General features: G+C 46.1%; 1 protein-coding gene across 4 annotated transcripts in view; it reads right to left on the minus strand.

Annotated features, from left to right (window-relative positions):
• LOC128694002 (SH3 and cysteine-rich domain-containing protein) overlaps positions 1–22288 on the minus strand; it is a 1038081-nt gene that overhangs the window by 344781 nt on the left and 671012 nt on the right. For all 4 annotated transcript variants that reach the window (XM_070090891.1, XM_070090892.1, XM_070090893.1 and 1 more), the window contains exons 7-8: positions 17196–17362; positions 9792–9903 (exon numbers count right to left, since the gene is read on the minus strand). In XM_070090891.1, the coding sequence (XP_069946992.1) occupies positions 9792–9903; positions 17196–17362 (279 nt within the window). The remainder of the gene's footprint in view (positions 1–9791; positions 9904–17195; positions 17363–22288) is intronic.

The following is a 22288-nucleotide window of genomic DNA, read 5'->3' on the forward strand; positions in this document are numbered from 1 at the left end:
ACCCTCATCCTCAGAGAAAAGAATAAACTTGATTCAGGGAAAAGCCAAGGTTCTCCCTGAAGCTGTTTGAGAATTTTCTCCTACCACCCCCTATATTTCAAGTATGTTTTATTTAAAGACAAAATACATTGGCCAAACATTCACAAAAATACAACAGAAAGTAAAACAACATAGGTAACTCAGAGCTACATCTCGAATACTTCGTCCAGCTCCCCTGCGGTGGGCCGCGTGCCCAGAATGCTGCAGGCATTTCCTCTCTGGATCGCAACACTGAGTCTCTAAAAGAGGAAGCTGGTCGCCCTGTGGTCCTTGGTTTCTATGATGAGCTTTTCACCCAGCTCTTTGAGGAACTTTAGAGCACACTTGCCCCATGCTCCAAGGGTCTCCGACCCTATTGGAATGAAGTTGTAGCAAGGGGGAAGGTCTTCATATTTTCGGATCTTCTGGGTCTTCCTGTGGCTGGCAGCTCCACCCCCTTCCACTACGGAGTATGGCAAGTAGGTGTCTGCCAATGTGGCAGCACAGGTGTAGTCCCAGGCAATCTGCTTTCCATCCTTCCAGGGTAGCATCGTGGCTCCATCAGGAGGCTTTTGACTTCCATCAGACCTCTGTACTTGGGGTTCCCGTTGAGCTGGGCAACGGGCTGTGGCGAGGCTTCTCTTTATGATGTCATTGACCTCCTCATGTCTAGCATACTTCCCTTCTGCTGTGTGACACACCAGACCATGAAGTTCGAATTGATCAGCTGTCGCCCTGCCTCAAATACACCTATGTTCGGTAAGGATGGGGGCGGCTAGGCGTAGAGCAACACCAATCCGAATGGCCTGTGGGTCGAGACGGGTGCCCAGGGAGGAATTGGGAACAGCTAACAGGAAATCTCCTGAGTGTGGTGCCTTCACTGCCAGGAGACGAGCTTTGTTCTTTCCTGAAGCATTGGAGAGCATTGTGTTGGCGATTTTTTCCATGATCGGTTTGTCCCAGTGGGACTGTTTGTGCTGTTTGGGAGGAGCTGGTCTACTGGAGGAGTCTGTAAGGGTGTCCCACCGAATCGCTGCTTCAGTGAACCTGGGGTCTTGAGCTCCTACCACGTCTCTCAAGCGTTCGGGGAACTATCTTCTTATGTATGTACTATCTTCTTGACTAATGCACTGGAAGCCAAACATGAAGACAGAAAAGCAGGAAAAGCAACATGCGTTGCTTTACGCACCCCTATACCTCCCAGTCGCACTGGGAGGGTTGCCTGATCCCATTGCTCATCCTCTAGTGACAGGTTCAGTGCCTTCTTAAAAGTTGATCTCAGGTGTGCGTCATATTCATCGAGTGTTGGGTTGTCAAAAGAGGGTGCACACCTCAAGAAGTAAGTGAGTCTTGGCATAATAAGACACCTTGTGAGGAGATACAGAGCATCATGGGCATCATGATCGCTTATTCTCTCCTCCATTCTCATCAGGTCATTCAATTTGTCCCTGAGGACAGTGTCGATGGCCTGGTGACCCAGCGGTGCCCCCAAGAGGGTACTGTTGGAAGGAGTGGTAGTTGAGACTTCCGGGAGGATTCTTCGCACAGCATTGATTATTTCCTGGTTCGCTGTGATGATTTCACACTTGGAGGGATTGAGGATGAGTCCCAAGTCTTCTACCTGTGTTTTCACCAGTTGTAGCTCCCCCACCAGGGACTCTTCAGTACCTGTCAGTGCCGTCATCCCGGTACCAGATATTGAGCTCACTGCGTAGGCTGGAAGTTAGTTCTCTTACTGCCAAGCAGAAGAGAAGTGGAGCGAGTGGGTCACCCTGCTGAACACCCTCTGATGATTGAATTTCATATTCCCCAAACAAAAGAATTGAGAGTTTGCTGTAGCCGGCTGAAATGAAGGGAAAAAGACTGGGGAACCGATCCCGAACAGCTGGCAAAACAGCATCTCTCTTCACGACTGAAGAATTTAAATTTATATTGATGCATATATTTTTTCCATGGCGATAAATAATGCCGAAATTATTACGTATGAGGAAATATCTTCGCCAATTGAATATGGCGAGAAGATAAATGAGGGCGATTGATTACTTTTAGCAACTGTGTTCAACTCTACGGTTGCGCCCCTTCACATTTCACTATCTGTTTGTGAGTGTGTACTCACCTAGTTGTACTCACCTAGTTGAGGTTGCGGGGGTCGAGTCCGAGCTCCTGGCCCCGCCTCTTCACTGATCGCTACTAGGTCACTCTCCCTGAGCCGTGAGCTTTGTCGTACCTCTGCTTAAAGCTATGTATGGATCCTGCCTCCACTACGTCGCTTCCCAAACTATTCCACTTACTGACTACTCTGTGGCTGAAGAAATACTTCCTAACATCCCTGTGATTCATCTGTGTCTTTAGCTTCCAACTGTGTCCCCTTGTTACTGTGTCCAATCTCTGGAACATCCTGTTTTTGTCCACCTTGTCAATTCCTCTCAGTATTTTGTATGTCGTTATCATGTCCCCCCTATCTCTCCTGTCCTCCAGTGTCGTCAGGTTGATTTCCCTTAACCTCTCCTCGTAGGACATACCTCTTAGCTCTGGGACTAGTCTTGTTGCAAACCTTTGCACTTTCTCTAGTTTCTTTACGTGCTTGGCTAGGTGTGGGTTCCAAACTGGTGCCGCATACTCCAATATGGGCCTAACGTATACGGTGTACAGGGTCCTGAACGATTCCTTATTAAGATGTCGGAATGCTGTTCTGAGGTTTGCTAGGCGCCCATATGCTGCAGCAGTTATTTGGTTGATGTGCGCTTCAGGAGATGTGCCTGGTGTTATACTCACCCCAAGATCTTTTTCCTTGAGTGAGGTTTGTAGTCTCTGACCCCCTAGACTGTACTCCGTCTGCGGCCTTCTTTGCCCTTCCCCAATCTTCATGACTTTGCACTTGGTGGGATTGAACTCCAGGAGCCAATTGCTGGACCAGTTCTGCAGCCTGTCCAGATCCCTTTGTAGTTCTGCCTGGTCTTCGATCGAGTGTATTCTTCTCATCAACTTCACGTCATCTGCAAACAGGGACACCTCAGAGTCTATTCCTTCCGTCATGTCGTTCACAAATACCAGAAACAGCACTGGTCCTAGGACTGACCCCTGCGGGACCCCGCTGGTCACAGGTGCCCACTCTGACACCTCGCCACGTACCATGACTCGCTGCTGTCTTCCTGACAAGTATTCCCTGATCCATTGTAGTGCCTTCCCTGTTATCCCTGCTTGGTCCTCCAGTTTTTGCACCAATCTCTTGTGTGGAACTGTGTCAAACGCCTTCTTGCAGTCCAAGAAAATGCAATCCACCCACCCCTCTCTCTCTTGTCTTACTGCTGTCACCATGTCATAGAACTCCAGTAGGTTTGTGACACAGGATTTCCCGTCCCTGAAACCATGCTGGCTGCTGTTGATGAGATCATTCCTTTCTAGGTGTTCCACCACTCTTCTCCTGATAATCTTCTCCATGATTTTGCATACTATACATGTCAGTGACACTGGTCTGTAGTTTAATGCTTCATGTCTGTCTCCTTTTTTAAAGATTGGGACTACATTTGCTGTCTTCCATGCCTCAGGCAATCTCCCTGTTTCGATAGATGTATTGAATATTGTTGTTAGGGGTACACATAGCGCCTCTGCTCCCTCTCTCAATACCCATGGGGAGATGTTATCTGGCCCCATTGCCTTTGAGGTATCTAGCTCACTCAGAAGCCTCTTCACTTCTTCCTCGGTTGTGTGCACTGTGTCCAGCACTTGGTGGTGTGCCCCACCTCTCCGTCTTTCTGGAGTCCCTTCTGTCTCCTCTGTGAACACTTCTTTGAATCTCTTGTTGAGTTCTTCACATACTTCCCGGTCATTTCCTGTTGTCTCTCCTCCTTCCTTCCTTAGCCTGATTACCTGGTCCTTGACTGTTGTTTTCCTCCTGATGTGGCTGTACAACAGTTTCGGGTCAGATTTGGCTTTCGCTGCTATGTCATTTTCATATTGTCTTTGGGCCTCCCTTCTTATCTGTGCATATTCATTTCTGGCTCTACGACTGTTCTCCTTATTCTCCTGGGTCCTTTGCCTTCTATATTTCTTCCATTCCCTAGCACACTTGGTTTTTGCCTCCCTGCACCTTTGGGTAAACCATGGGCTCATCCTGGCTTTTTCATTACTCCTGTTACCCTTGGGTACAAACCTCTCCTCAGCCTCCTTGCATTTTATTGCTACATATTCCATCATCTCATTAACTGGTTTCCCTGCCAGTTCTCTGTCCCACTGAACCCCATTCAGGTAGTTCCTCATTCCTGTGTCGTCCCCTTTCTTGTAGTTTGGCTTCATTCGTCCTGGCCTTCCTGCTTCTCCCTCCACTTGTAGCTCTACTGTGTATTCGAAGCTTACAACCACATGGTCACTGGCCCCAAGGGGTCTTTCATATGTGATGTCCTCGATATCTGCACTACTGAAGGTGAATACTAAGTCCAGCCTTGCTGGTTCATCCTCTCCTCTCTCTCTTGTAGTGTCCCTTACGTGTTGGTACATGAAGTTCTCCAGTACCACCTCCATCATCTTAGCCCTCCAAGTATCTTGGCCCCCATGTGGGTCCAAGTTCTCCCAATCTATCTCCTTGTGGTTAAAGTCACCCATGATCAGGAGCTTTGCCCTGCATGCATGAGCTCTTCTGGCCACTCTAGCCAGTGTGTCAACCATCGCTCTATTGCTCTCGTCGTACTCTTGCCTTGGCCTCCTGCTGTTCTGTGGTGGGTTATACATGACTGTGTGTGTGTGTGTGTGTGTGTGTGTGTGTGTGTGTGTGTGTGTGTGTGTGTGTGTGTGTGTGTGTGTGTGTGTGTGTGTGTGTGTGTGTGTGTACACGCACGCGAGAGCCCGTGCGCGCGTATGCCTGGTTAAATATTTCTAGCGACAGGAGCGGAGCTATGCTCGTCCCGTCCTGTCTTCAGTAATTTAGCCTCTCCTATAGATTTTTGAGAGTTGTCTCGTATGCAGGTACAGGCTCGCTTGTTCCCTGGTGTACACAGCTGCATTAGGGCCCCTCATGAATAATTTGCTCCCTGGGTGTGTGTGTGATGGTGAGTGGACGCGCAGGCGAGTCCGCGACCTTCAGCACGGACGTACCTAGCAACACTCGTACGTTCCTCACTCATGGACGTAGCTAGCAACACACACGTTCGTTCTTTTTGAACGAGCATACCTCACAACACAAACATTCCTCCAGCACGGACGCGCCTTGCAACACATATCCATTTCTCACTCATGGACGTACCTCGCAACACACGCCCATTCCTCCAGCACGGTCTTACTTCGCAACACATGTATAGCTATTCCTTCAGCATGGACGCACCTCACAACACATCCATTCCTCCAGCACGAACGCACCTCGCAACACACATCCATTTTCATCCTGAGTTTCCTTGCCATCCTTCTGGGCTCCGATCTCCAAACTTTTCCTATCCCTATCCACGGGAGAAGTGGATAGACGAGGGCCACCAAGCGCCTCGTCTGGCTCCCGCGGAGCCAGGAGACTCTTCATCCTCATCTTTCTAACGTGATCCTTATTGGAGTTTCACTTGGCTACCTTCGCCTTTCCTCCTTGTCCGTCTGTCGGATCGCGTCGCTCAGAGAATCTCTGCACGCCACGTCACATTTATGCACGCAATTTTTACTCGGGCGCTTGATAACCATTGCGCATTTAACGCTTCCCGCTGAACATTACAATCGCTACAACAATGGGAGTAATAATGTGACATTATATCGAGTACATAACACTGATCATTACAGCAGACATAGTGAGGTTTTCAATATGACATTTGTAACACCTGGGGTATATAACTAGCCACACACAGTGCATAACTAGTTATTGGCCCAATTTGACCGAAACGTCGTGAGTTCCTTTCTCCTATGTACGCCTTGTGTAAGACTTGTATATTTAAGCCAGAAGACGTCTTCTTTAACTATATTGTTACCCTCTAGCCTCCTCTTTAAGGGCATGAGTTACTTTAACTAGCAAGTCCCACTAGCCTGTTACAACGTGGTGCTTGACAAGTTTTATACACGTTCCTGCAGGCTGAGTTTAGGCTGGCGCTGGGTATTCTACAATGAGCTTAATGGACGTATGTGTATGTACGCGCTTGCTTGCTTGTTCGTGTGTGTGTGTGTGTGTGTGTGTGTGTGTGTGTGTGTGTGTGTGTGTGTGTGTGTGTGTGTGTGTGTGTGTGTGTGTGTGTGTATGTGTGTGTGCGCTGTGTGTTGTGTGTTGTGTGCTGTGTGTGTGTGTGTGTGTGTGTGTGTGTGTGTGTGTGTGTGTGTGTGTGTGTGTGTGTGTGTGTGTGTGTGTGTGTGTGTGTGTGTGTTTGTGTGCGCGTGTCGGCAAGTTTATTGCTGCAGTCAGATATTTTTAAGCAAGCCAATTTTTGACAATTCAGGGCTCGGGGTTCAATTTAAAACAAAATATTGAATGAGGACGAAAAAAATCAGCAACAAAAACCAGGCAGGGAAGATTGAACGGAATAATTCAATACCCTTATAAATATTTAACCAACTACTATGGGACAAACTTCAGCTATCATCGTCCAACAAATCCAAATTTCAACTAATATAATTTGTTAATCTGAATCTCAAGAAAACTAATTTAATAAAAGGTTGTGATTCAAGTAGAAAATCGTCTATGACGTTATTAACAGACTAATTGCAAAAGCGACAGCAACGGGTGGTCCCCCAACGGAGGCATTACCAGTCCCAAAGATCCAGAGTACTGGAGTGGGAGCAGCAGCAGGATGAGCAGGAGTAACAGCAGAAGCAGGTAACGACTTAAGCAGTAAAGGGGTAAGAAGATGGAGATGTATTAGAGGCTGCTACAGAAGATAAAGCAGCACTAGTACCAACAGCACCAATTCCCCAGATAGGAGGAATATGGAGAGCAGCAGCAATAACAGCAACAATAGGATAAGCTAGAACCAAACCAGCAGCAATAGCTCCAGCACCACAACCACCAAAAACAAGCGCCGCCGCCGCCGCCGCAGCAGCAGCAGCAGCAGCAGCAGCAACAATAAAAGCAACACCACTACTGACAACAGTTTAATAGGGCCACGACCAACATGCAGCAGCAGCTTCCCTGACGAGACTGTAATTGGGCCAGAACCAACTTTCAACAAGGAGAGAAGGGAAAAGCGACTGTCGTCAATATCACCCTCCACGAAGACAAGTCCCTCCCATCTCTGCCACATGCCAATATGATCCACTGTTACATGAAGTGTTGGTAGTCAGTAAACCTCAAGATTCCCAGGACGGACGGAGTAGTGGGGAAAAAAAGAAAATATTTTAAGAATCGTTATGTAAGATACTCGAGTGTTGTACAGTTATCTTACTATATTTTGATACTAACCTATTCAGATAGACCTTTGATTTGTTTATAGCTTGTATAAATCAGATGAAGCCGAATACAACACTGCAAGATATGTCAAGAATCTACACAGGCAAGCCTGTAGACGAAGGAATTATTTCCAAAGCTGGACCGTGTCCCGATGAGCAGCAGATACACACAAAACTTAAAGGTGGCGTCAGAGAGAGTTCAAAAATCTTATTAGCCTGGTCAAAGAAATAGGGATACTCAGCAGAATATGCATTGCTAATTCTACATCAGCATGAAGGGACTGTCTCAAACAGTTGTGAAGATATTATTAATCTACTGTTGGCTCATTTAGCAGGCGAGATCCAAGTCTCAAATCCCCAAACCAAAACTTTCATGACTAACAGTAAGGACCACGTCTTAAGTACGCGAGGCTACGGTGAGACATGAAATTTGATTTCTCCTTAAATCACCGGACTCTCAAAATGCAGCTGGGATGACAAATTCATATCAAGTTTTAGTATATGTTGCACTCACCAGATGGCATCGTGTTTCCCTGCTAAATAGCACAAAGGTAAATTGTTCCCTTCATGGAATATTATGCGCTCCAAGATCACTTAAGTAGAGCCAAAGTAAAGACAAAATCAACAAACCAGTGTCAATGCTATCGAGGGCTAAATTTTAGAGTTTCATGACAAGTGACGGGCATAAGCTGTTGTGCGACTGACAAGATGGTTTGAGAAAAGGAACTTTTGCAGTTGGTTTGTTTAACCAGCCCACGTATGTCACCAGTAGAGCGCAAGTTCATTATTGTTACTCTGGGCACCTCTGGTGTCTTATTTGGCACTACACCACTGCTTCCCGAAACATAATCTATAGGCATCTGGAATCTCTGGTTCTATACTACGCCTTCGTGATCACTTTTAAACACTCTTGAGAAAATAAAAATGGAGCAGACGGGGACTCACTCGAATAAAACGCACCGCAGGGGTCTGTGTTGGGTCCCTTGTTACAGAATTCTGCTTGAATCACATATTCGACCTCAAACATGTATCTTAGTCCTACACAGATGGCTGCATCATAATTTTCACATAAGCAGAAATGACTCCTGTCATGAGGTACATATCAATCACCAATCAACTCTTGTCAGGAGCAAGAGTTGAAACCTCACTTGCAACTGAGAGAACATATATAATCCCTGTTAAATCTGAATTATAGACATCTAAAATCTCCGTTTATGGTGACATATCCATTACCATTCCCTACGACCACCATCGACTTGATAAGCTCCTATCTCCATCACAGCAAGAGTACTCGGGTTCGGTGCCTTCTTGGGCTTGATAAATGGGCAACTCACCTTCCTTGCTCCTAGTACCCTTGTTCACCTAGCAACATACAGGTACATGAGAGTTAGTGGGCTATTGTTGGTCGCATCCTGGGCTTATGTAAGTTATCCTGGTTAATAACCCTCCTGGGTTAGTAATCCAAAGATTGTTTCTCTTTTTTGTCACCAGTTACTGCTTTCGTTTCTGTATTAACTCTGTTGTCTTACTCTCCTTCCGCACCTTCCCTTCGCCCCCGCTCTCTCACTCGCCCCCCGCCCTTTTGTGTTTATCCCTCTCTTCCCTTTTCTCCCAAAACTTCCCACTCTCACCTCAATCTTTCTAATTAGGTCTCCACGGGGTAACTTCAGGAACCTATTATTGTCAGTTTTGCATTTCATTCCTGGGAGACCTGACTGTGTCCTCGGCTACGCATGTGGCCGACGGATAAACTAATTAAAAGTAATGATAACATACTGAATTTCCTGTGTAAGTTAGATACATAACAGAGATGAATAAGGAGATGCGCACTCATATACTGAACGTTATGGAACAAAGGGTAAGTATATGTACTCACCCTCACAAATTAGAGACGTAAATATGTCCTGACCATCACGAAACACAAATTATAGCATATATAATCACGAAAGACCTTAAAGGATCGTTCAACTCTATTTTTTTCACTGTGGTTATCCTGGTACTTGGCATCCCAACAGATTACACTAGTACATGGAACCCCAATTATGTACACTGGTACCAGGAACCACAAATAAGATTCGGAAGACGTTACCGTGGACAACTCGACAATCTACATAATGAGCCTTGAATCCAACAATGTATACACAAGCTCCGTACCCACACACACACACACACACACACACACACACACACACATCCACACACACATCCACACACACATCTACACACACATCCACATATACATCCACACACATCCACACATACATCCACACACATCCACACACACATCCACACACACATCTACACACACATCCACATATACATCCACACACATCCACACATACATCCACACACACACACACACACACACACACACACACACACACACACACACACACACACACACACACACACACACAGTGGTACTCTACCTGAGCTCTGACAGCGGAGAGGTGGACCTGAGCCACCCGCAGGTCGAAGCGTTTCATGCTGATGTCTTCCTGAAGTTCATTGGCCTTGTTGTACACTGACGACTCGATACTCCTGCGGGGACAACACTCTCTGGTCAGTCATTCTGGGTTACTTACTGGTGTGACGCTTCGAAAACAACACCAGAGAGAGAGAGTAGTGAAGGAGTGAAGTAGGAAAGGGAGGGAGGTAGACACATAATGAGGGAGAGAGGTAGTAAGGATGAGGGATAGTAAGGGAGAAAGTAAGGGAAGGAATGAGGAAGGGAGGGACCGAGTTAGGCAGGCATGATTGTACTATAACTCTGACAAGAAAATCATTTGGATCTGGTACATCACTCAGAATTAACGCATTGCTTAAGAACATCAATAATAAAAATTATAAAAATAAAATTTAACAAATATGGCACATCAATACATAATATAACACAGATAAAATAATCAACTACAATTAAAAATCACGTTATTTTTTAATGTAAAATGATTCTTTTTACACATTTCTCAATATTTTTACAAGCAAACTGAGGTTGCAAAAATTATAAGTAAATTTATTTAGGTACATATACACACACAAAAAAAAAAAACAGTTACACAAATTGTCATATATTGCATCCTAATTTTTAATTAATTACCGAAGATAACCCTCCAGAAAGTCAAAGTGACTTATTTCCATTATAGAAGTCTTTAGATGTGAGCAAGCAGGTAAAATTTATCTCAGAGTCCCAAGCTACTCTGAGGGAAGAGGAAGGAAGGTGGTGGTGAGGGGACAAGAGCATCTGCAAACACATTATTATAGGTGAAATGTATGCGCCCTGATCCTCACTCGAAAGAATCGTCTCGGGTTGAACAGAAACATTATGGGCCAGAGCAAACAATGCACTGGGGATCAGAGTAGATAGTGTGTGGTGATCCACTTAAGCCAGCGATCAAAAGAAGAGAAGAGAGGATTATGCGGAGCTTCTCGGTGAATAAAGAGGAATCTTTTTGCAACCGTGTCCAGTACAAGTCTTCAGTGATGATCACCGCAAAGCCAATGTCACCCCTCGCTCTTGGATCCATGATTAAGACCTTTATCCTTGAAGTATGAACAAAATGATATTCCAAGAAGTTAACCAAGGTCATCCACTACCTAGAAAGTCGTACCTGAAGCCACAACCCAGGAGAGTAACCGTCATTAGAATTTATAATTTCACAAGAAACCTAACACAGTAAGCAAATGGTTCCGTGTCTCTCTCCAACATTATCTCTATCCCAGCATAAACTGGGATGCCAGGTATACAGGTATACCTCAAACGTGAATCAAGTAAAACAGGCCTAAGTTACATACACAAGAGATCCAGGGAAAGGTCACCCAACTCAACATAAAGGCTCTTAACCAGTTCATTCCATACCAGCCGAACTCAGGGATCACTCGTCAGCCAGAACTTCAATGAAGAAATGTTGCTTCTTGTCTCCAAGTACCAGACGAGTCGAACATTCAACATCCTCTCCAACAACGCGCAGGTGCAACTCGTTTGAGAATATTTTCGTTATCTTATAGTGAGTGGTATATGTATTTACTGTAGGAAGTCTGAATAAAGGAAGAACAGAAATAACGGTAAAACCATACCACGGGCGGGATTTGAACCCGAGCTCCAATTTCCTTTATAAAGGGGGGCCAGGTAAATAAACCCCGCCCTCATTTTCTTGGGGGCAAGGCCATTAACATTCCATTTGTTTACACTGGGGGGTTTGGGAAGGAACTAGTCTTTTCCAAAAGGAACAAAAGCCATATCCTTTTTGCCTTTATTAAAAATTTAAAGGAGGGGGAAATGACAGGGGAAGGTTATGCCCCACAGGAGGCCCGACACCCTATAGTTAACAAAGAAAACCCCGAAGATTTTTTTTTCTTCTCTGGTTAAAAACCTTTTCCCCTAGTTTAAACAAATTTAACAATTTCAGTCAAATTTCGAAAATTTTAAAGTTGATTTCGTGACGTGCAGCAGACCACACACACATTTCAGGAAAACTGGGGGGTAGACCAGAATGTTGTCATAGAAAATTTGGAATCACCACCTTGCTAATTAAGAAAAAAAAAAATGGATTTGGGGTGTAGGGGGGGAAAAAAGGGGCACACCAAAGGCCATCCTCGGGGCGGGGGAGATAAGGGGAAGGGGAAGAAAAAGAAACTGGAGAGGGGGGCTGGATGAGAAGAGAAAGAGAAAAAGAAGAAGGAAAGGAGGGAGAAAGAGGGAAAGGGGGGTGCGAAAAGTAATAACGGGGGAGGAAAGTAAAGAGGGCGAAAAAAAAAAGGAAATGAACAAAGAAAAAAGGGTGAAAGAGAAAAAATGGGAGGGAAAAGGGAAAGGTGGAAAGAAGAGAGAGGAAAAAAAGAAGGGGAGGGGGAAAAAAAGGGGGGGTTTTTTGCTTTTTTAGGGGGGTGATGTAATGAGAAGGGAAACTACTTTTCTTTTTTTCCTCCGGGTTTCACACAAAGAGTAATACACAAAAAAAAAACAAAATTCGAAAAAACACACACAACACACACACACATTGTGACTGGGGGCCAGGGCAAATCACCCTTGAAACCCAAAAATTATCAAAAATCCTGCGGGTTTGGGGCCCAAAGCTATCCCCGCTAGTCTCTCTCTTTCTCTCTCTCTTTCTCTCTCTCTCCCCCCACTAAAGCTGGATAAGCTTCTTGAAAACCCCTCATGGGAAGTTTCTAAATTACCACGATAATAAAACCCAGGAAGGGTGATATCTATGCCCAGAGAGCACCTGTGTACACATTTTTCTCTCTTTCCCCTGGGTTTGACAACTTTAGCCGATCGGTCAAGAACTTTCGTCACAATAACCTTGGAACAGGAAGAAAAAATCAGGCAACCAATGAATTCCACTTCGGGGATACCTAATTTTTAAATTTTTCAGCCACGGAAATGTTTTTAAATGGATTTTCATGTTACTTCCCCTGCAAGACATGGCTCGGGCACCCTCCGGGGTAAGGGGATCTAATGCTGCTGCATTCTCAGAAAAATGCCCTCATGTTAGGGCAATCTGGGCAGAAGAGAAACCCGGTCTGAAGGCTTTCTTGGGGAGGATCGGTACCATTTACCCCCTACAAAGCAAACGGTTGTTGATTAGCTATTTACATCCCAAGCTCTACAGGGTAATGTTGGTAAAATCAGCAATCATGGATTTCCCCCAAAGAACTGTTGCGACCATTACACAAATCACGAAATTTTTTTTAAAAATTGTCCTTCCTGTTATCGCGAGAATAAAGTTAATCATTTGGGGCCCCCATTGGTCCCAAAAAACGGTTAAAAGTCAGACAAATTCGCAAAAAACGTTGCGGTCTGGCGTGGTCGGGGTACTCCCTTTTTGTACTCGCCTATTTGGGGCCCTGGGGGGATCGAGTCTGTCGGGCCCCCCTTCCCAACTCCCCGTACTGGGTTTTTCTCAGGCCCCCCCGGTCAAATGCATAATCTAAAAGGCTGTATGTGGACCCTGCCTCCCCTTTTGTTTTCAGATCATTCCACTTCCTTTCCCCGATGCAAGAAATACTTCTAACATCTTGGCTCTCCTATGTTTTTAGCTTTACTGTGTCCCTTTTCCATCCCTCGAAAATTCCCCCAATCCACTATCATTTTCCCCAAATTTCATACTTGTGATCATTTTTCACCTCTCCTTCTTCTAATCTCACGTATTTAGCTCTTTAGCTGGGACTAGTCTTTTAAACCGACGTATTTTTCTGGTTTGACATGTTTCTTAGTATGGGTTCCATACGGGTCTATACCCCAAGATGACCTTTAAAATGTCATATAATGACGGGAATACTCTTACAGATCCATTATCTGCAAAATTTTCAGTTGATGTATCCCGGCAGTACTCGTCTATGATCCTCTGGGAATTTTACCTTGAGTGGGCTTGCAGCCTCTGTCCCCTATGTACCCCTTTCAATTATTTGCCCTTCCCCCAAGGCACCAGACCCTCCTGCAGTTATTCGTGTTTTTTTATTTTTTTATCCCCCCCTGTTTATATGTTCCTCACTGATCTGGCAGAATCGGATAAATGAGATCAGACTATTTCTCAAGTCTTATACAGAAATAAAAGCCCCATTGCACCCCTATAAATCCTATCATCCCCATTTAATGCCTATTTAAGGCACTTTTGTTGACGTCATAAAAGGCATTCCTTTATCCCTAAATTTTTTTTTCTGTTTTGCTCCTCACTTTTTTTTCGCATCTGGGTCTTTTCAAAATTTTGTAAAATATGCAGTCTTTCCCATTCCCTCTTTACCTCACTTTTTTTGCCTTATAAAGGACTTAAAAAAAAATTTGCAGACCAATTTACCATCTCTAAAACCATGGTTTTGCTTTATACGCCTTCCCCATTAAAATGCTCCACACTCTTCATTATCCTCTCCATTGCTTACATACAAAGGGGGGCATGCACAAAAGTAGTGTAATGAGACTTCCCTTTTTCAATTCGACAATGGATCGGGTCTCTGTTTTCACCTCTGGCAATTACCCTGTATCAATTTTCATATAAATATTATGTTTTCACAGTGCTTTTTTCCTTACAAAATCCACGAAGAAAAATTTTCGTTTTTCATTTGGGAAAGGGCCCCTTAAATATTTCCCATCCCCCTGTGTATTTGTGTCCAGTACTCTCGTTGATGTAGAGTTTTTTCCCCAGTTTTGTGTGTGTGTGTGTGTGTGTGTGTGTGTGTGTGTGTGTGTGTGTGTGTGTGTGTGTGTGTGTGTGTTTTTTTTTTTTTTTTCCCCCCTTTTGCGCGTTCACGCTATTTTCCGTGTTCAACGTCCCTTCCCCCCTTTTATTATCCTCCTAACCTTTTTACTCTCCCTCTTCCGTATCTTTTGCCTCCTATTCAGAGTTTGTCTTGATCCAGAAATGAAGCTACCTACTTCTTCATCGGACCCAAAAAAGGTGCTCTAAACCTTTCAAAATCAATAATAATACTGATAATCTTTAATAATACTTTTATTATTAAATTAAGTTATTCAGAATAATTTCTCTTAAAATTAATTTTTTGCCGGCTTAATAAAACATCGACTATAAACATCATAACTAATTTTGGATGCAGATTCTCATTCTTGAATACTACTGCCCCGATTAAGATGCAAGGGCGATGTCTTAAACCTGCATTTTTGTCAGTCTTGTCCCGAGAAACTGGGCGACAGAGGTTTTTATTTCGCTTGTAGTCTCAACGTACCATTTTCCCTGGCTTGTAATGCTCGCGTACGTGAATTCAGCGACAAGTCAGTGTGTGGGGGCGTGTGTGTGTGTATGTTGTGTGTGTGTTGTTGTGTGTGTGTGTGTGTGTGTGTGTGTGTGTGTGTGTGTGTGTGTTTTGTTGTACTCCCTTTTGATCCCTGTTCCCTCCCCCACCTCCACCTAGTTGAATTTCGGGGTCAGTCTGCTCGGCCCCGCCTCTTCCTGTCGCTGCTAGGTCCTGCCCCTGAACCGTGACTTTCTCTACCTGTGTGTGTGTGTGTGTGTGTGTGTGTTTTTGTGTGTGTGTGTGTGTGTGTGTGTTTGTTTGTTTTTTTTTTTAGTCACGGTGAGGGGGTTTGCAATCACGGTGTTGTGGGTGTTCATAGGACGATTTTGTGTGCCCGCAAAAAAATGAGCAACATGAAGGTGATAGCTTTCCCCCCCCCTGAAACATGTTTAAAGGTGGGGTGGGCTGTCCTGCAACATGAAGGTGATGTTTCCTCACATGAAGGGTTTGGAAAGTTAAGCTGCCCCCTGCAACTTTTGGGGGAAAAGGTGAAGCTGTTCCGGGAAATAAAGGTGAGTGCTGTTCCCCGGGGGCCCCAACATGAGGTGAGTAGCGCCCTGCACATGAAGGTGGTGGCTGTTCCCCAAACGGGGGGGGTTTTTTTAAATGAAGGTGAGTAGCTTTTCCCCGCATAAAGGTGAAAATTTCCGGGGTTCCCCTCAACATGAAGGGGTTTTAAAAGAATTCTTTTCCCCTGCACATGAAGGTGAGTAGCTGCTCCCTGCAACATGAAGGCGAGTAGCTGCTCCCTGCAACATGAAGGCGAGTAGCTGCTCCCTGCAACATGAAGGTGAGTAGCTGCTCCCTGCAACATGAAGGTGAGTAGCTGCTCCCTGCAACATGAAGGTGAGTAGCTGCTCCCTGCAACATGAAGGTGAGTAGCTGCTCCCTGCAACATGAAGGCAACAGAGTGAATATTAATGGCCGGTACAGCAGTCAATATGGTAATGAGCTGCTTAATACGCATGAAAGGAAAAAGTACAGATTCCATTTGGCTGTAAGAGGTCGAGCATGTCCCTTCATTCCCTTTCCCTTCCCACCCTTCCCTTCCCCTACCCCCCCCACCCTTTCCATCACCTTCCATCCCTTCCCTCCCCTCCCGTTATTCCCTTTCCTTCAACTTACTCTTGTGACCCTGTCACCCCTCTTCCCCTGCCACCTCTTTTTTTTTGTCTGTAACCGACTCTGTCTCTCTTTCTCTCTCAAGCCTGTATCATCCTGTCATTCCTCCCTCCTTTCCAACATTGGCCTCTCTCTCTCTCTCTCTCCCACTCTAGCCTGCGTCCCCTCTCTCAGTCCTATTCCCCTCCCACCGTTATCCGAGCTCTCTGTTGCTCCTCGCACCTTTCATCTCACCCACCCTGTGCCCTCTCACGCTCGCTCCATCCACACTACAGTCACTCTGCTAACCGTCTCCCCCTCCAGGCTGTTTCCTTACCCGGGGGGGGAGGAGGAGGAGGCGGTGGGAGCTCTTATCATGGGCTCTGTTTGCACTGTTTTCTCCCTTCTCAATCAACTCTTTTCTCCACAATGTTATCGCTCGTTACCACCTGTGTTGTTTTACCATTCCCAAGATATATTCTCGAATAAAATTGTATAATATATGCATAATAATGTTATACATGCAAGATGTAACCGAGTGTATATATATATATATATATATATATATATATATATATATATATATATATATATATATATATATATGAATTTCTTGGTTAATGTTAAACACAAGACTCTGGCTAACTGGTGAAGTGTCGTATTCATACCTGGAACTAGCTTCGAGGGTTCTCTACCCTCAGAGACCTCTCTCTAGACCTCCTGGTCCACCAGGCTGTTGGTGCTAGCGGCCCTTGGGACCACATAGCTATGACAGCTCACCTGATTAGGCACCAGCAAAAAGTATTCGCCCATTTCCGTGTACACTGCGTACATCATGGAGTGATTTTCCTTAAGTCATAATTTACACAGGTACACGTCTGTTAAACACTTCCAACTTGTTCTTGTAAATAGGGGTTAAAATTTTTTTTTGCTTCACTTCTGTTGTGTCTTGTTGTATTTAATAATGATAAAAACAGACTAACCTTTGCTGAATCCTGAGTAGGGCGTCCTGAGCCTCCTGTAGCTGGGCGATCTGTCTCTCCAGGTCCGCGGCCTCCTTCCGGAGGGCGTCGTAGCGGTTCCTGGAGGAGAGCGCCGCCAGCCGGTCCAGGATGAGCTCATTCTTGAGAGGCACCGGAGGGGGCGGCTCCTGTAGAGAAAGATGGAGGCACACTTATGCAGTGTTTACTCTATACCGTTTCTATATAGGGCCCCACTAAAAGAGCATGGATTTAATTTCCTAGGGGGAAAATATAGCTTTCCTAGAGTAAGATTATGCTTACCGTTCTGCAAGAATTTTCCTCTCATAAAGCAAGAATATAATTACCGTAGGACAAGAACATAATTACCGCAGGGTAAGAATATTCCCTTCATAGGGCAAAAATATAATTTCTGAAGGGCGGAACGAACCTACAGCTAATCACTGCCGTTCCTACAGCTACACTATAATAGTCCCTGCCTACTACACTATTATAAATTATTATATTTAAAAGAAAGCACTAACCGTGAAGGCCATACACCGCCCTGATAACTGGGAAAGGAAGAGACTCTTCGTAATAAATCTATGCCCCTCATTCAGTTACTGGCTGCTGTAAGGGGTGTTTAAGTGAGCCTTCTCTGACGCCGTCCCCGCCGCCGCCGCCGCCGCCGCCGCCGCTGCTGCTGCTGCTGCTGCTGTACCACAATCACCATCATTACCCTGGTTGCTGAGGCAGCTTCTCTCCTCCTCCTGGTACATCACCAGGCAGGACAAGAATCTCAATGTGATACGTGGTGAGAGCCAGGTATGTTATGTCCCCAGGCCAGTACTGTTATTGAACTGAGAGATTGAGAGCAAAGGAGACAAGAGACAAAAGAGGATGAGAGAGAGAGAGAGAGAGAGAGAGAGAGAGAGAGAGAGAGAGAGAGAGAGAGAGAGAGAGAGAGAGAGAGAGAGAGAGAGAGAGACACAGAGAGAGAGAGAGAGAGAGAGAGAGAGAGAGAGAGGGAGAGAGAGAGAGTAAACATAGTAACTCCCAGAGTGCCAGAAGAAGCGTGTTGTTAGTAAAGAGGTGGAGTACAGCCTGTGAGCGCTGGCCCTCCAGATGCTCGTTAGCAAAGATTGGGTGTGTGGAGGCGTGGCCCACACACACACACACACACACACACACACACACACATGTGATGTGAAGTTAATGAGAAGAATCAAATCGGATGAGGATCATGCAGGACTACAAAGAGACCTGGACAGGATACAAGCCTGGTCCAGCAACTGGCTCCTTGAGTTTAACCCTGCCAAATGCAAAGTCATGAAGATTGGGGAAGGGCAAAGAAGACCGCAGACACAATATAGTTTAGATGGCCAAAGACTGCAAACCTCACTCAAGGAAAAAGATCTGGGGGTGAGTATAACACCGAGCATATCTCCTGAGGCGCACATCAATCAGATAACTGCTGCAGCATACGGGTGCCTGGCAAACCTACGGATAGCGTTCCGATACCTCAGTAAAGATTCGTTCAAGACTCTGTATACCATTTACAGTTTGGAATCCACACCTAGTCAAGCATGTCAAGAAATTAGAGAAAGTGCAAAGGTTTGCAACAAGACTAGTCCCAGAGCTACGGAGATTGTCCTACGAAGAAAGGTTGAGGGAAATCGGCCTGACCACACTGGAGGACAGGAGGGTCAGGGGAGACATAACGACATATAAAATACTGCGCGGAATAGACAAGGTGGACAAAGACGGGATGTTCCAGAGAAGGGACACAGACACAAGAGGTCACAATTGGAAGTTGAAGATTCAGATGAATCAAAGGGATGTTAGGAAGTATTTCTTCAGTCATAGAGTAGTCAGGCCATGGAATAGCCTAGAAAGTGACGTAGTGGAGGCGGGAACCATACATAGTTTTAAGGCGAGGTATGATAAAGCTCAAGGGGCAGGGAGAGAGAGGACCTAGTAGCAATCAGCGAAGAGGCGGGGCCAGGAGCTATGACTCGGCCCCTGCAACCACAAATAGGTGAGTACACACACACTGACTGCAGCAGCAGACTGACAATAAAGCCTGATATAACTGTCAAGAAACAGGTACACTAAAATCTAAGAAATTATTTATTTTGACCCTAAGATAATGGAATTTTACTCAATATTTTACTTTTAGAGGTAAGCAGGAAATAGTCCATAAAATCGTAAATTACATCGGAAGAGTTCATTAAAATATATTTCAGCCGCAAAACGAAGTTGTGTAGAGGCTTGCATCAAGACTAGTCCCATAGCTCAAGGAAATGAACTACGAGGAGAAACTAAAGATACATATAATCTGAGGTCATCAGAACGAAGGTGGAGTGGAGACTTGACAACGACGTAATAGGTACTCAAGGGTAGGAGGCGGGCCAAAGAGTCGAAGCGCAAGGATCGTAAACTATGCAGCACCAGCAACACCAGCACCACCTACAGTGCCACCAGCACCACCTACAGTGCCACCAGCGCCAGCAGTCTCGACAGAATTTGCAACAGCACCTATAGCAGCACCAACAGCACGTACAGCGTCACCACCACCACTAGCCCCACCACCACCAGCAACGCCACCTGCACCACCTACGGCACCACCAGCACCACCTTCAGCACCACGTACACCATCACCAACAACACCACCAACTAATACACCACTGCCAACACCACCACTACCAACAATATTCCAGAAACGACTATTCTTTTTTCTTGCAAATTAGAGTTTCCTTGACGACTCAGGGTCGTAGTCTAACGCTGCGATGTTCATCCCAAATTTGTTACCAAGACTCACTCCATCCATCTGATTTTTTCTTTGTGAACCTTGTTTTGTGTAAGTGTAAACACTGGGAACTTTGCGCATGTGCCAACACTGGGAACTTTGCTTTGCGAATCTGTAAACACTGGAAACTTTGATTTGCGCATGTGTAAACACGAGAAACTTTGCTTTGTGCATGTGTAAACACGAGAAACTTTGCTTTGTGCATGTGTAAACACGGGAAACTTTGCTTTGTGCATGTGTAAACACGGGAAACTTTGCTTTGTGCATGTGTAAACACGGGAAACTTTGCTTTGTGCATGTGTAAACACGGGAAACTTTGCTTTGTGCATGTGTAAACACGGGAAACTTTGCTTTGTGCATGTGTAAACACGGGGAACTTTGCTTTGTGCATGTGTAAACACGGGGAACTTTGCTTTGTGCATGTGTAAACACGGGGAATTTTGCTTTGTGCATGTGTAAACACGGGAAACTGAGTCACCCTCCACCTTTCCCGTCATTCTTGTCCTCGTTCGTTCCTTCATTCCTTTCCTCCATTCTCGTTTCTCTCTCTCTCTCTCTCTCTCTCTCTCTCTCTCTCTCTCTCTCTCTCTCTCTCTCTCTCTCTCTCTCTCTCTCTCTCTCTCTCTCTCTCTCTCTCTCTCTCTCAGTGTTTGCAGATATATTTCCACATATTTTCTTCCGGTAGTGGCAGCTCTACACGCCTCCCTTAGGCAAAGCTTTGGAATTGGTGGGCAGGAGGGTGGGGAGTGGGTGAGGCGTGGGTAGGGTGTGGGTGGGGAGTGTGTGGGGCGTGGGTGGGGCGTGGGTGGGTGGATGCGCGGGCTGAGAATGGTAGGCGGGTGGAAGGTGGTGGGATGGTTGAAGGTAATGGGACGGTGGGCGGAGGGTGGAGGAAAGGTGGGTGGTTGAGAGGGAGAGTTGGAAGGTGTGTGTGGGGGAGAAGGGGAGGGAGGGGCGAAATGTGTGTGTGGGCGGTGGGCGAGTGTTGGTGGGTATTGGTCAGGTGGCAGACATTGGGTAATGAGCGAGCGGCTTGTAGTGGCTGGGTGGCTTGTGGTCTGTGGGCGGTTTGTAGTGGGTGACTTGTAGTGGGTGGGCAGTTCGTAGTGGGTGGGTGGCTTGTAGTGGGTGTGCGGCTTGCAGTGGGTGGGCGGCTTGCAGTGGGTGGGCGGCTTGCAGTGGGTGGGCGGCTTGTAGTGGGTGAGCGGCTTGTAGTGGGTGGGAGGCTTGCAGTGGGTGGGCGGCCTGCAGTGAATGGGCAGCAGTGGGCGAGCGGCTTGTAGTGGTTGAGAGGCTTGCAGTGGGTAGGAGGTTTGCAGTGGGTGGGAGGCCTGCAGTGGGTGGGCGGCCTGGAGTGGGTGAGCGGCTCGCAGTGCGTGGGAGGCTTGCATTGGGTGGGCGGCCTGCAGTGAATGGGCAGCTTGCAGTGGGTGAGCGGCTTGCAGTGGATAGGCGGCTTGCAGTGGTTGGGAGACTTGCAGTGGGTGGGAGGCTTTCAGTGGGTAGGTGGCCTGCAGTGGGTAGGCGGCATGCAGTGGGCGGGGGGGCTGTAGTGTAATGTCCTCCTCAGACTTGATGAATTTTACCAGCTTATCCGAGCATGAGTGTAGAGGAGGAGGAGGGGAAGAAAGAGGTGGGGAAAGTGGAGGAGGGGAAGAAAGAGGTGGGGAAAGTGGAGGAGGGGAAGAATGGGAGGGGATGGTAAAGAAGGGGACTAGATGGGAAGAAAGTGGACGGAGAGTGGGGGAAGAAGCAGGTGTGGAAGTAGGAAAACGAAGAGAAGTAAATTACTTGTAGATTTCGGGGGTCAGCGCTCCCTCGGCCCTGTTCAGGACCAGGCCTGCCGCTTGACCGCCTAAGCGAAATCATGCTGTTGGTGCCAGCCACACATACACCAGCACGTGCACCACAGCCTGGCTCATCAGGGACTGGAGGAACGTATCCAGTTCCATCATGAAGACAAACCAAGGTTTAGTTGGTAACTCCCCCTATGCATGAAGGTAGAGGGTCGAGTCTTGGTTCCCTTACACTTACTAAGTTCTCTCTGTGTGTACTCATTGCGCCTCTGCTTTTCATTAGAGGTATTTTACACCGCCTGCCAAACTCCTTGCTTGGGATCAAACCCTCCAGAAGTTTCCAGTTGTAGATGATACATCTTTCCTATATATAGGCAGGCCCCGCTTATACATCAGGTTAGGCTCGGGGCTACTGCTATAAAGCAAAAAAATCGCTGTAAAGTGAAACATAGGCTGCTTTCACTTTCAAATTAATATATGATAGCAATAGAGCTAGGCCTAAAAAATGCATA

This window comes from Cherax quadricarinatus, chromosome 33 (assembly GCF_038502225.1).
Source record: "Cherax quadricarinatus isolate ZL_2023a chromosome 33, ASM3850222v1, whole genome shotgun sequence".
Classification (NCBI taxonomy): domain Eukaryota; kingdom Metazoa; phylum Arthropoda; class Malacostraca; order Decapoda; family Parastacidae; genus Cherax; species Cherax quadricarinatus.